General features: G+C 42.1%; 1 protein-coding gene across 3 annotated transcripts in view; it reads left to right on the top strand.

Moving 5' to 3' along the window:
* The window catches only part of KANSL1L (KAT8 regulatory NSL complex subunit 1 like), a 105,475-nt gene extending 96,023 nt beyond the window's left edge, over window positions 1-9,452 (top strand). For all 3 annotated transcript variants that reach the window (XM_061607868.1, XM_061607869.1, XM_061607867.1), the window contains exons 14-16: window positions 5,764-5,932; window positions 7,211-7,510; window positions 7,606-9,452. In XM_061607868.1, the coding sequence (XP_061463852.1) occupies window positions 5,764-5,932; window positions 7,211-7,456 (415 nt within the window). In that variant the 3' untranslated portion in view covers window positions 7,457-7,510; window positions 7,606-9,452. The remainder of the gene's footprint in view (window positions 1-5,763; window positions 5,933-7,210; window positions 7,511-7,605) is intronic.
* Window positions 9,453-15,479: the final 6,027 nt, after the last annotated feature.

Genomic DNA, 15,479 nt, shown 5'->3' with positions numbered 1-15,479 from the left:
CTTGGCTATAGGTATAATTCCAATTTGGTGCCTCTGGGGTTAATCTCTGTATCATATATATGGGTGTCAATTTAAACCAAGCTTTATAATTAGTCTTTCCTTTTTTGTCCCCCTTGGGGCTCATTTCATCATTGTAACATCTTGTGTCACTTTATTTAACCATAATCACACATTCATTGTCCAAGTCCATTCATTGTCCACTGTCCATTTCTGCATTGCCATGTGCCATGGATCCTGGGAGCCATTCTGTGACAACATGCGATGTTCACATAGCAATGACGTCCTCTGTTAATCACACAGTCCTAGATTTCTTTACCAGTGAATAGGCTGTCCTATATAGCAAAGCAATACAAAAATCAAATTCAGAGAATTAAAAACTTCTGAGCATACACAGAATTCACTTTACCACTTTTAAATTTCTCCTTTAAGAGATCTTACTTGCTGTCTCATAGTGGTTCACCATAACGCACTTAGACCAAATTATTTCATGCATTTGCTTTAATGCTCCCATTAACACCCCATTCATTCATGTGGCCAATTTATTATTCTAATTAAAACATCCCAACATCTTTTTCTCTCTGCCTGTGAGAGAGTTATTTTCATATTAATGCCAAATTCACTGGGTTTCTGTCACCCTCTGTGCATGAGGTAATTTACTCATATTTTTAAAAATACATTTCTGTCAGATTTTAATGCATTTTTCCTTAAACTGCATCCCCCAGCATATCTATTTCTAATACTGTCATACCAAATTCACCACCTCTCAATTAACAGTATTCCAAATTGAGGGGCGTGCTTCACCCCTGCATCATCCCTTAAAGGGGATTCAGACTATTTCTATGGGTAGGGGGGAATTATACTTGGGTTTTTCAAGCTTGGAATGGGTTCCAAATATGGGCTCTTATCATCGGGCCAAGAGAGCTTTGCTCCGACACCCTCAGAAGCCAGCTGTAACAACTTTGGAAGCCACTTCAGGGATAAAATCGTTATTATTCGGACCAAGTTAGATGCCACGGTTAGAACAATTCCAGTAGAGGTGCCCAGAGCACTGTCTGTTCCATCTGTGCTGGATCAGTTTTGATTATTGCAGCCTGAGGATGTGGACAAGCTGCTTGAAGAAGTGCAGTTGACCACCTGCCCCCTTGACCCTTCTCCATCTTGACTTCTTAGATAGCAGTGAGGGGTTGATTGGGTGGGTCCAGGGAGTGATTAATTCTTCACTGGAGGAGGGTAGAGTACCATCTGCCTTGAAGGAGGAGGTGGTGCATCCCCTCCTTAAGAAGTCCTCCTTGAACCCAAAAGTGCTAAGTCACTATCACCCAGTGGCAAATACCCTTTTTTGGGCAAGGTGCTTGAGAATGTAGCAGTGGTTCAACTTCAGGCATGCTTGGAGAAGACTGAATATCTCAATCCATTTCATTCTGGCTTTAGGACCAGTCATGGCACTGAAACTGCCTTGGTCGCCCTGGTCAATTACATTTGTTAAGAGAGGGATGAGGGGAGTGCAACCCTGCTTGTTCTTCTTGCCCTCTCAGCAGCTTTTGATACCATTGGCCATGGTATCCTTCTGGAGTGGCTCAAGGAGGTGGGGGTTGGAGGCACTGTACTGCTCTTATTTTAAGGGATGTTTCCAGAAAGTAGTTATGGGAGCCTTTTGTTCAGCACCATCGTAGCTTTCCTGTGGTGTCCCCGCAAGGTTCTGTCTTCTCCCTTACGCTATTTAACCTTTAAAGGAAGCCACTGGGAACGGTCATCAGGAGTTTTGGAGTGAAGTGTCACCAATATGCAGATGACACTCAGCTCTACCTTTCTGTGCCATCTGAATCAGGAGAGGCAGTTGAGGTGCTAGACAGGTGTCTGGAGGCCATGACAGGCTGAATGTGGGCCAACAAACTGAAGCTGAATCTTGAAAAGACTGAAGTGTTCCAAGTTTTCAAGTCCAGCAGATGTGGAGATGAATTGTTCTGAATGGGGTTGCATTCCCCTGGAAGGAGCAGGTTTGTAGCTTGGGGGTACTCCTTGATCCAGCATTGTCACTAGAGGCTCAGGTGGCCTTGGTGGCTAGGAATCCCTGTTTCTAGCTGGTTTGCTAGTAACAGCCCCTTTTGGACAGAGATGATGCAGCAACAGTACTCTATGCTCTGGTAACTTTCAGATTGGATTATTGCAGTGTGCTCTACGAGGGGCTGCCCTTGAAGATGATTTGGAAACTTCAACTGCTCCAAAATGCAGCAGCCAGATTACTGCCTTAGAAATCAAATAACCCCTGTTCTAAAACAGTTGCATTGGTTGCCTGTTCGTTTCTGGTGACACATACTCCAGCTTTGGTTTGGCACCTGCCAAATATGAAGAATATGTGTATTCAAAACAGGGAGCTAAGAATCTGCTAACAATTGAGGACTGTATCCTGCGTTTCTCAGCAAGTACAAATAAAGTGCAAAATTTGGTGTGGAATTCAGCATCCTGAGGTTGTCAGTTTGCATTGGACAGTTTCTAGTCCTTATGATGTGGTGACAGGCTTCTTGCAGAGTGGTCAGACATGAGTTCAATGCTTTCTGTTGCTCTTGGCCCTGCTGCATTATCAGTAGAAGCAGACTATCCTTGTACAAAAGGGGACGTATCTGCAGGTGTGGGGAAATCCCAAGAACTGCAGAAGAAAACTTCAGAAAAATAACCCTAAATGGAACCCCCCACACACCAAAAAAGAAAATACAGTGAATACTGAGCATGCTCATTGGCCATAGAATGCTTAGTGTCTGGAGGGAGGGGGAATCAGAAAATGGGTATGGAAAGGGGGCTGACTGGCTGGACCCCTAAACAGGTGCACTAAACCCTGCATCCTTTTGTTACAGGACCCACTTGTTGTGTTTAATTTGCAGATTTTATATTGGTCACAGCATTACATTTCTTGGTACAGCACTTCATTTTCTTTTCAAATGCAAACCAACTCATGAGAGTTTTTTCCCTATCTGGCCCCAAAGAGAAATGGAGCCAAGAGAAGCAGCTGTCCAGAGAAACAGAACAGAAGAAATACCTCACTGGGCTAAACTCTTTCTGTGAGCCTAGGCAGCTCTTTGGATCCTAGCCTTAGAAAACGAAGATATATGATCAAATGCCATCACTGGGTATTTTGAAATCAAAATAATAAACAAAACTCTGTCAGACTCATTGCAATTAAACTTTTTAGGAAGGCAGAACAGATCCCCCTTTGGAGTGGTTATTAACACAGATCAACTTAATAAATGAACACATTCTCAGCTTTCTTTGGAGAAAAAAGTATGCAGTTTGGCATCATTAGCCATTCTTGTGAAGGAAGGAGGATAGCTAGCATGGCAATGGCCCCTCCTCCAGGGCCAGGAAGGCACCCTTCAATTTTCTTGTATTCAAGAGAGAAGGGCCATCACTCCAATTTTCAGACAACTACATAACTTCATCATGGGTGAATCTTCTCTAAGCAGAATTGTGGACTTTACCATTCATCCCAGATTCTCTAGTATGCCAGAGTCCAGGCCTATTGAAATGTCTTGCATGGAGACTGAGCAGGATCTTTTGAGACACCAGAGTTACTCAGAAAAAAGCAATAGATACACTACTATGTTCCAAACCACCTCAGCGGCATCACATACTATCAGTGGGCTGGTGCCGGTGAACCAGCACCAGCTGGTTAGTTTTGCAGTGGTGTTCACCTGACTTCCAAGACATTTTATCTTCTCTACATAAACCTTACACTGCCTGTTCATGCAGGTACATGTCATTGTTATGATCCTGGGAGGTACCAATTCTCTACCTGTGCTCAAACGTACAGGTTGCTGAGAGTTACCTCTCTCATCAGCCTCTGATCACAGTTGAACTCCTTTGAGTACTTATATGGAAGTTGAATGTGGTCTTGAAGATCTTCCTTTGAACTTTGACAATTATATATATAATGTACAGTATCTATGCTAGCAGCAACAACCCCACCCCCAAGAAGCCTCCTATTTCCCCCCATATTTGGGAAAGCAATTAATAATCCTTTTCTCTCTACCCACCCCTGCCCAAATACAGCATTCCCCAATTGCATTTTCCTTAAAAAAAAAAAATAGAGATTGGATAATATTGGACTACACTGCAGGGTTTTTTGTACACTAGTCTCTCAGCCTTGCCTCAGAGTGACACTGGCCTACTTTGCAGGGCTGACATAACTCATGCTTTCTCAACCCCATACACCACCACCACCACTCCTGGATATAATAAGAAAGGATTGTCTGGAAAAGGGACTTCATGATTCATTTTTAAGCCATCCCTTGAATGACTCTAAATTTCTCTATCTTACTCGTCCATCCCCCTCATTGGCTAAAAACTTTGAAAGGCTGGAACATGTTCATATCTCACAAAATAATTGTTACAACTGGAGCCTGCACATTTTGCTTCAAAACTTTGGTTCTACAAGAACTTTCTAAAAAAAAAAAAAAAGTAAACTGAAGTGTCTCTCCCCCCACCCCCCGCTTGCTCTGGACCTGGTACTGCAATACCCCTTGTACCTTCCTCTTGGCAGCCCTGCTTTTTTGTCTGTTTGGAATTGGCTCTTGGACATCCACAGAGTGACAAAAGTTTTTTTCTCTCTGCTGCTGGGCTGACCTGTGTTTCTTCATTTCTTGAGGGTGTAGTAAAAGTAAAATAGATAAAGTCAAGGCTGTATCCCAGGACAACATGAGACTTGCATGCTACATTCACATACGCAACTGTGTATATTTTGTGTCTTGTTCTGCACATTCCTTCCTGCCTGGTGAGATAAGCCTTTGTGTGTGCCTCTCTGTGTAATCCTTTGTGATCTTCAAAAACATATAAAAAGGGGAAGCAGGAAAAGGGGGGGGATGCTTCATCCTTTGCTGTGAAATGTATGTTGTTTAGCCCTACTGCAGTAGATTTTGAATAAAGTCTTGAATTCGCTGGCTACTTGTTTGATCTTTTCTGTACCCGAGAGAACCATAAGAGTTTTTACAACAAGGGGTATGTGTGGTTTTTGGAGTGTCTCTAGTTGTAGACATAAAAATTTCTTATTCAGTGTTAGTGGGATGTTCCTCAGGGTTTTTTTTTTTAGAATCCTTTATCAGCTTCCTTGGCCATAGCGTCTGGAAATTGATGGAGTGGTTGGTACTTCACTGGATACAAGAAAATTAGAGACTGCCTTCTTGGTTCCACAGCAGGCACCATTGCTCTGCTAGTTGTACTCCTTCTCTCAAGAAGAACAGAAATCCATACCAAGTCCAGGATTTCCATTTATCCGTAATAAGCTTGCATGCCAACACTGAAATGCTTCCGTACCAGAAAGCTGAAGCCTTGACCTATTGCTGCATTTGGCTGCTGACCACTTTTTAAAAACTACTGCATTTGATACAACTATAATGTTTTATTCTGTATAGCTCTGATCATATAACGCTATATCATATTTTTCAGGACCTATTATTGCTCTAACAATATTTTAATTTTTTAATAAAAATGTATATTTTTATACTTAACTTTGAATAACTAAGGAAATAGCTTTTTAATGCTGTTAAATGTCTTGTTATTTTTTAGTAATAATTATGAAAAAGGGATGTGGTAAGACAGCACCACAGGAGGGTTTTGCACTTTACTACTCTTACAAGATTTCCTCCTATATTGGGGTTTTCTTATCAAAATTTTAAGAAATCTTAATTTATCCACCTTAAAATATGACAGCATCTTATTTTCCATTAGATAATTTCTGTCTGGAAAAAAAAGCTTCATTTTATCTCATTATAGAACATATAGCAGAAGTTCTGAAGGACAAGATCCAGCACTGAAAGAAAAACAAGTCAACTCTGACTTAACATCTCATTTTTCTGAAACCATTGCTGACATAACTTCAGAAATCTACAGTTCTCTCTACTTGAGGGAGTCACACTCTTCAGAAATAATCCAAGAAGCAAGGGTAAAAAATACATTTTGTAATAGCTGGATCTGTTGACTTGTGAGCTGCTGAGGGGCCCTTTTTATCTATAAACATTTTTGTTTTGTTTTTAAATTCTTGCTCAAATCTTTTGCATTATATAGTGTGTAAAATACTTTTGAGGTGATGGTTTTTAAAAAAGTATTTTAACAAATTAAGGCTAGTATTTTCTATTGAAAATACTATACTGCCTTTATTTAGTAACAGTTTGCTACAAGCACTAAGAGTGTGAGCTAGGCCACATTTGAACCATCCATTTATTCCACTATTACTCCACTTTAAACAGTCAAGGCTTCCCTCAAAGAATCCTGAGAAGTGTAATTTGTGATGGGTGCTGAGAATTTAGGAGACTCCTATTCTCCTCACAGAGCTACAGTTCTCCAAGTAGTTTAATAGTCAATCCCTCTTCCCAGAGAACTCTGGGAATTGTAGCTCTGGGCAGTACCCTTCACAAATTACACTTCCCAGAATTCTTTGGGGTGGTTTCAAGTGGAATGATAGTGGAATAAATGTATGTTCTTATATTCATAGAGGACAGGGCTATCAATAGCTACTAGCTATGATGGCTGTGCTCTGCCACCCTAGTCAGAGGCAGCATGCTTCTGAAAACCAGTTGCCGGAAGCCTCAGGAGGGGAGAGTGTTCTTGCACTCAGGTCCTGCTTGCGGGCTTCCCCCAAGCACCTGGTTGGCCACTGTGAGAACAGGATGCTGGACTAGATGGGCCACTGGCCTGATCCAGCAGGCTCTTCTTATGTTCTTATGATATGATGTGGTCCTAGAAAGTTTCTGAATCCTTGCCTCAGCTGTGAACTCACTTAAGGCTGCAGTACTAGACTTAGCTGGGTGTAAATCCCATTGAACTCAATCGGGCTTACTTCTGAGTAGACATGTATAGGATTACCCTGCATGACTACAATCAAATGCTCACCTCCAAGTAAATCCTACTGGGTATAGTGAGTTGTGTTCTGAGAAGATATGGATTGGCTTGTAAAAGGCTTTAGGCAAGCCACTATCTCAAATTCATACCCTGCCCTGATCTATTTTGGTGGGGGTGGGGGAGGTTGTAGGTATTACAGAAAGAATACATGGAGCACATCAATAAGTTAGTTTCAAAGACTGTAAAATGGAAGATGAACTGTGTTAAGGAAGCACTACTGAAAAGGTTTCTCTGCTAAATGGTATTTGAAGCATTTGCTGTTACATAAGGAGTGTCACATTTTTATTGATAAATAACTTACTCGCTCTTTCATTCCTTTTAGTCTGTTATTTGGGAACATCGAGTTTTTCCACTAATGGATAAAGAAGCAGAAGCTTTAATGTGCCAAGATCAGATAACAGTTCAGCAAGCAAGTTCAAATGTGGCCATCCACAGTGCCTCTGACTGTACCTCATATGCTGCCTTCAGTTTGCCAAATAACCAGCCACAAAAGAAAAGCTGTGCCAATGAGCTGGAAGACGGCAACCATGTTTACTTGGGAATTGGCAGCTTGAAAAAACAGAGGTGACAGAAAATAATGTGGTTCATCAAGGAAGCCAACCAAAGTGAAGTGATGTGTAAGGTAAAATATTTTCATGCTCTTACAAGTAGTAATAGCTTGACTCATAATATTTATACTTGCAACACAGGTTTTTTCTTTTTCTCTCTCTTTTTTAGTTTTGACAGGCAGGATAAGAGCTGAAGAGTAGTTTCTTTTTATCTGAACAATGAGAAGACTGCTTTTAGTCTGGATGTTTAACACCTTTGATGTCAAAAGTGGAAGCTCTTAACTGCAACCACCAGTTGCCAACACATCTGAGACTGAAAATATTATTTTAAATGTATGTATGATTCCTGTGCAGCAAAATGTGTTGTTTTTTTTACTTAGCAGTGCTGAAATTTCAACTGAAGACAAATAGCTACCCAACAAGTAGTTGCTTTTGTGAGTAGCAGGAGCATACAAGTCTACTGTTTTGCCCAGTGATGCATCAACCATTGTAAATGTGATGGTTACTCAACTCGCTAGAGAAAAGCCAAAAGTTTCTTTACATGAAGTAAAATGAATTTCTGTAATTGATTTCCTGGATTTCACAATGGATCTTTTTCATTTTTGAGTAAAAGGAATGGAAAGGACTAAGAATGTGGAATACTACACTGGAACTATTTACCATTTTTGCTACAGCTTTAAACAAGTTTACTATGACTTTGTCTAGCCTACAAAAACTGTCTACTATATTACATTTAAGCAGATTTATGAGTATGCAATCCATACCTTGCAGCATTTATATAGGAATATAGACATTTAACTAATTTTAGTATTACAAACAAGGCAATAGATACTGAGAGAAAACCAAATTATTTTCATATTCAAATTCTTTAATGCTGTGTTTAGAATGTTATCTGCATTCTCCAGTGATGCTAGGTGTTCAAAAGTAATACAGGCTTGCCACCCACATTCAGTGATGCTAATTCATTATGATAGTATACTGTGAAAGAAGATGGATCTTCTGTCAGGAACTGTTGAAGGCTGTAAGGAAAGCATCATTGTTAAGCAAGCTTCAGTGTCTTGTCCAGAACTAAGCTAGTTAGCTGGTAGACAGTCCAGTTTTAGCACTCCCCCCCTCCCGGACTGGAAGTACACTGGATATTGTAAAAATGTTCAGCTGCATTTCTACGTTACAGACTGTTAGATTGTAGCTTCGTGCAAATTTTGGTTTTAACTTTTTAAAACATTTTTTGTCCTGAAAATTAAAACTTTTAATCTTGCCTCTGACATAGCCATTTTCAATGCAAGGTTTTAAAATTAAAAATTATTTCTGTACACTACAGTGTGATGTTGATGGATTGAGATGCTTAATGGAGAGCTGAACCATGTAAAGTGGTACCCCTTTAGGAGCTCAGACTTTGTATATAAAACCACAAATTATGATTATGGCATGATATTGTTGGCTTGGCCCCAGATATTAACATAATGTATAATAGACCATGAGATGGCCAGCCCCTCTGGTTTCTCTTCTGATCTTCTTCCAGGGCCTGGGTCCTTTGTAGCAGTGTGGGAGAAACTGCAGCTCCTTGATTAAAAAGTGGCAGTTCCTTCATGTTTTGCCTTTAAAAACGATTCAAGCGATTTGATTATTGCAAGACAATAGAAATAATATATATAGGAAACACCCTAGGGAATAAATTAGCCAGTTTGACTTTATTGTTGTCATTCCTCATTCCCAACCTGATACAAGTATCTTGAGATCATATACCTGTACTGCTGCTAGCCAACAGTAGACTTTCCTTTTCCTGGGTATAGCTTTTGTCTCCCAATTCTTTTCTAATGCTTAAATTGCAACACCTTTATAAAATTAGTACACTTAGGACCTGGCCAGAACTCTGTTCTTAAACGAGAACAAAAAACATGAGGATCAAAGGTGTGTGTGTGTGTGCTTAAATAAAAGAAATTTATTTGGTTCACTCTAAGGTCTTGCTAAATCCAACTTCTTTTTCTCTCTAAAATAAACAGAACTGGCCCGCAATCATTGTTAATCATTCACATCTTTCCTGAGAGCTATCCAAAGCTACTGAACTGGTCGATTTTGTCTACGGCAAAAATTTGAAAGACATAATGCAGCTGTTAGAACTCTTCTTTAAAATTAGTTGATGTTACACAGATCTTAAGTTATTTGTGAATGAGTCTTATACTCATCCAATTGCTCAGTACCAAAGTTGCTGTAAATATAGCACATTCTATATTTGATCTGGAGAGCCAGTGTGGTGTAGTGCTTAGAGTGTTGGACTCTGACCTGGGAGACCAGGGTTCGAGTCCCCACACAGCCATGAAGCTCACTGGGTGACCTTGGGCCAGTCACTGCTCTCAGCCTCAGAGGCAGTCAATGGTAAACCACCTCTGAATACTGCTTATCATGAAACCCCTGTTCATAAGGTTGTTGTAAGTTGGAATCGACTTGAAGGCAGTCCATTTCCATTTCATATTTGATCTATTGTAAAATACTTTATGCCACATACAGTACCTTGCAGAAGTAATCAGATCTGACCAATGCTCTCATATTGCTGCCCTGGGCTCCTGCTGGAAGGGTCGGATATAAATCAAATAATAAATAAATAAATATTACTGAATTACAAATGGTAATATTTTATTACCATTTTATTTTGAAACACTGAAACGCAAAATCAATTATTGTAAGGTGACATTGGTTTTATGTTGGGAAATGTTTGTAAGAAACAAAAAAACCTGAAACATGTTGCTTCCATAAGTAGTCAACCTCTGTGCTGTGGAAGCTTCCGGTTTACACAGATGAAAGAAATTGCCCTATCAAGGACGCAGTTACCTTAGCATTGGCCTCTGCCTGTGAACTGTTAAAGTTGCTGTCACATTGTTAAAGTTGCTGTCACATTGACAGGATGAAAACTCCACCGTTGAAGGATCATTGGTCAGGCTGTGGATCTGAAGGAAAATGAAGACCAAAGAGCATTCTACAGAAGTGAGAGATAATGTAATACAAATGCATAGATTAAGGGTACAAAATAATATGCAAGTGTTTGGATATCCCAGTGAGCACAGTTGGATAAAAAATCAGGAAGTGGAAGTTGCATCACACCACCCAGGCACTGCCAAGAAAAGGCCATCCTTCAAAACTCAGTGCTCGAAGATGACTTGTGAGAGAAGCCACAGAGAGGCCAACTATTACTTTGAAGGAGCTACAAAGTTCAGTGGCTAGGAATGGAGGAATGGTGCTCCAGTCACCCATATCAGGAGCTCTGCATAACACTGGCTTGTATGGGAGGGTGGCAAGAAAGAAGCTGTTACTCAAAAAGTACCATGTGAAAGCATGTTTCGAGTTGGCCAGAAAGTATGAGTGCCCCAGCTGCGATGCGGAAAAAGGTTTTGTGGTCAGACAACACCAAGATAGAGCTTTTTGACCAAAATTCAAAGCACTATGTGTGGCACAAACCTAACACTGCCCATGCCTCAAGACACACCATCCCTACAGTAAAATGTGTTGGCAGCATCATGCTGTGGGAATGCTTCTCATCAGCAGGGACTGGGCATCTTGTTAAAATTGAAGGAAGAATAGATGGAGCAAAATACAGGGAAATACTGTAAGAGAACCTGCTTTAGTCCACTAAGAAACTGAAGCTTGGGAGGAAATTCACTTTTCAGGAGGACAATGATCCCAAGCACAAGGCCAAAGCAACACTGGAGTGGCTCATGAACAAAAACGTGCATGTCCTACAGTGGCCCAGTCAAAGTCCTGATCTCAATCCCATTGAGAATCTATGGAGCTCTTTGAAACTTGCAGTCCACAAGGAACGTCCAACCAAGCTGAACAACCTGGAGCAAATCTGCCAAATATGGGCCAAAATCCCTTCGACGCTGTGTGCAAAGCTGGTACATACCTACCCCAAAAGACTTAAAGCTGTTACTGCAGCAAAAAGTGGCTCTACCAAATACTAATGTGTGGGGGTTGAATACTTATGCAAGCAACATGTTTCAGGTTTTTTGTTTCTTTACAAACATTTCCCAACATAAAACCAATGTCACCTTACAATAATTGATTTTGCGTTTCAGTGTTTCAAGATAAAGTATCATACAGAACAAAATTATAATGTACCATTTGTAATTCAGTAATATGAGAGCATTGGTCAGGGGTCTGATTACTTTTGTGAGGCACTAATTTTATCAACATCTGGCTACAGCTATTGTAACTGACCTCTGAGGTATAATAATAATAATAATAAAATTTTATTTGTGAGTCGCCTATCTGGCTGAATAAACGGCCACTCTAGGCGACGTACAATATCATGGTAAAATACAATATAATCAGAAATATAATAATTAAAATTAGACAGCACTAAACAACATTAAAAACTGACCTGTCCCCGGAGACCCCATAGGCCTGCCTGAATAGCCAGGTCTTTAAGGCCCGGCGGAAACCTGTCAGGGAGGGGGTGTGGCGAAGAGCGAAAGGAAGGGAGTTCCAGAGGGTGGGGGCCACAATCGAAAATGCCCTTTCCGGTCCGCACCAGCCTAGCTGTTTTAACTGATGGGACTGAGAGAAGGTCTTGTGTGGCTGATCTTGTCATGCGGCATAATTGGTGATGCTGGAGGCGCTCCTTCAGATAAACTGGGCCGGAACCGTATAGGGTTTTAAAGGTCAATACCAACACCTTGAATTGGGCCCGGTAAACAACTGGTAACCAGTGTAGATCCACTAACACCGGGGTGATATGATCACGGCAATGGCTGTTCTTAATCAAGTGCGCCGCCGCATTCTGTACCAGCTGTAATTTCCGGACCGTTTTCAAGGGTAACCCCACGTAGAGCGCATTACAGTAGTCTAAGCGAGAGGAGACCAGGGCATGTATCACCCGTGGGAGCAGATGGACAGGAAGGCAGGGTTGCAGCCTCCGTATCAGATGTAATTGATACCAAGCCGCCCGGCTCACTGCCGAGACCTGAGCCTCCATAGACAGCTGGAAGTCAAGAATGACCCCAAGGCTGCGGACCTGGTCTTTCAGGGGTAATCTTACCCCATTAAACATCAGGTCTATATCCCCCAACCTTCTCTTGGCCCCCACGAGCAACACCTCGTTCTCGTCGGGGTTCAGTTTCAGCCTATTCTTTCCCATCCATTCACTTACGGAATCCAGGCACTTGGACATGGTATCCACAGCCAACTCTGGTGAGGACTTAAACAAGAGATAGAGCTGAGTGTCATCTGCATATTGGTGACACTGCAGCCCAAATCTCCTGATGATGGCTCCCAGCGGCTTTACATAGATGTTGAATAGCATGGGGGAGAGGATAGATCCCTGTGGCACTCCACAGTTGAGAGGCCAAGGGTCTGAAACCTGATCCCCCAATGCCACCCGTTGATGTCTGTCTGAGAGATAGGAATGGAGCCACTGTAAAACAGTGCCCCCTATTCCCAGTCCCCCCAGGCGATCTAAAAGGATACCGTGGTCAACGGTATCGAAGGCCGCTGAGAGATCGAGGAGGACGAGGAAGGTATATTCTCCTCTATCCAACGCCCAGGGCGACCAAGGCTGTTTCAGTTCCATGTCCGGTCCTGAATCCCGATTGGAATGGGTCTAGATAATCTGCTTCATCCAAGTGTGTCTGTAACTGTTTGGCCACCACGCGCTCAATCACCTTGCCCAAGAGTGGCAAATTAGAGACTGGGCGAAAGTTATTTAATTCTTGGGAATCCAAGGAGGACTTTTTCAAGATGGGTTTTATTACTGCCTCCTTGAGGGCTGTTGGCATTGCACCCTCCTCCAAGGATGCATTTACCACCGCCCTGATCCCTTCACTCAGCCTCTCTTTACAGCTCATGATGAGCCATGAGGGGCAAGGGTCCAGCAGACAAGTGGTTGGCTTCACAGTAGAGAGCACCTTGTCCACTTCCTCAGAAGGAAGAGGCTGAAACCGATCCCACCGGACAGGAATGCTACTAACCGCCTCTGGCTCACTTCCTGTGTCCACGGCGCACGGAATCGTGCTCTTCAGTCGTTCGATTTTATCGGCAAAATGTTTAGCAAATCTGTCACAGGAGGCTTTTGAATGCTCCATGGGTTCCTGAGCAACTGGACCGACCAGGCTACGGACCACTTGGAACAGCCTCCTGGGACAACACTCTGCAGACGCAATAGAGGCAGCAAAGAATTATTTATTTGTTGCCTTTGTTGCCACCTGGTAGGCCGCTATTGCTGCTCTAACCAGTGTCCGATCGTCTTCAGAGCAGGATTTCCGCCACCGGCGCTCTAGTCGTCTCACCTCCTGTCTCAGGCTCCGCAACCGTGGCGTATACCAGGGCGCTGTCTGAGCTCTGTTCAGGGGGAGAGGACGTTTCGGGGCCACTCGGTCTATTGCCCTAGTGAGCTCCCTATTCCACTCCATCACCAGGGCTTCGACCGGGCGTCCTTCGGCAGGCTCCAAATCTCCCAGTGCATTCAGGAATCCTTCCGGATCCATCAGGCGCCTGGGGTGGACCATTCTAATAGGTCCTTGTCCCCTGCGAGGGGTGTGTGGCATTGAGAGGTCTATATTCACCAGATAGTGATCTGACCATGACACGGGGTATTATTCTATATCCTCCCTTCAGTGTTTCAAATTTTATTGCTCTAGAGGTTTAACTTGGAGATCAGTTCCTGACCCTGAAAACTCCATTTGGCCTCTGATACAGCATCTGATTAACCTTCCCTCCCTTATGTACCTGTGCATCTGAGCTATATTAGCCCAAGCAAAGGGCTTAACTCAAAAACAATGATCTGCAGAAGAGGCTTTATGGATGTTCTCCTTTAATGCAGTTCAGCTGATCATTTCAATGTGTAAGTCAAGATACAAGCACAGGCTCGTGAGCCACCAAGGTGCCTAAAGGAAGACCTCTAAAACGGGCCATCAATGTGGTGCCCTCCAGATATTTCTGGACTACTACCACCATTGTCCATGCTAGCTGAGGCTGATGGGGGTTGTAGTCCAACAACGTATGCAGGGCACTATTAGTTACCCGTTTTAAAGCCTCAACTGTTTAACCACCTGTCTCCCATTATAGAGCCATCAACCTATGTTTCTCAGCGTGTATAGGAGTAAGGCAGTGGATTGAGCCAATATTGCTGACTTTCTAGCCCCTCATCATTTCACAGTTGGTCCCATTAAAGCTAGTTTGACAAGGGGCTTAGCTTTTGGAAAGAGGCTAGAGTCTGCTATTTAATTAAGGGAGGAGACTTGCAAGTTTCATAAAAACATTTATTTTCATAATCAGTTTATCAGTCCTCAGTTAAGAATGAAGTAGCACACCATATGTAGCTCTGACCAATTTTCTCTTGAGGAGGAAGAGGGCTCAGTTTTCATTTCAAAAGACACTACCTCATCAGCAGATGACAAAGCAGTAACATTTCTTAAGGTACTTGCATTACAAATAACTTCCTGAAATATGGAACTTCTGTGGAGTATCTTTCCCAGTTAAAATGAAGCAAGGTGTGCTGTATATTGAGTTCATGTTTACTCTTTCTTACAGATTCTTACTATTGCCATATACAGTACCTTGCAAAAGTAATCAGACCCCTGACCAATGCTTTCATATACAAATGGTACATTGTAATTTCGTTCTTGTGTATTTTATTGTGAAACATTGAAACTCAAAATCAACTACTGTAAGGTGACATTGGTTTTATGTTGTGAAATGTTTGTAAGAAACATAAAAAACTGAAACATAAAAACCTGAAACGTTGCTTGCGTAAGTATTCACCACCACCACCCCAAATTAATATTTGGTAGAGCCACCTTTTGCTGCAATAACAGCTTTAAGTCTTTTGGGGTAGGTATGTACCAGCTTTGCACACAGTGTCGGAGGAATTTTGGCTCATTCTTCTTGGAATCTTCACTCCAGGTCGTTCAGCTTGGTTGGATGTCACTTGTAGACCGCAATTTTCAAAGAGCACCACAGATTCTCAATGAGATTGGACTGAAGCAGATTCTCTTGCAGTATTTCCCTGTATTTTGCTCCATCCATTCTTCCTTCAATTTTAACAAGATGCCC

Source organism: Rhineura floridana, chromosome 2, assembly GCF_030035675.1.
Source record: "Rhineura floridana isolate rRhiFlo1 chromosome 2, rRhiFlo1.hap2, whole genome shotgun sequence".
Lineage (NCBI taxonomy): Eukaryota > Metazoa > Chordata > Lepidosauria > Squamata > Rhineuridae > Rhineura > Rhineura floridana.
This window is presented reverse-complemented; position numbering and strand designations above follow the sequence as displayed.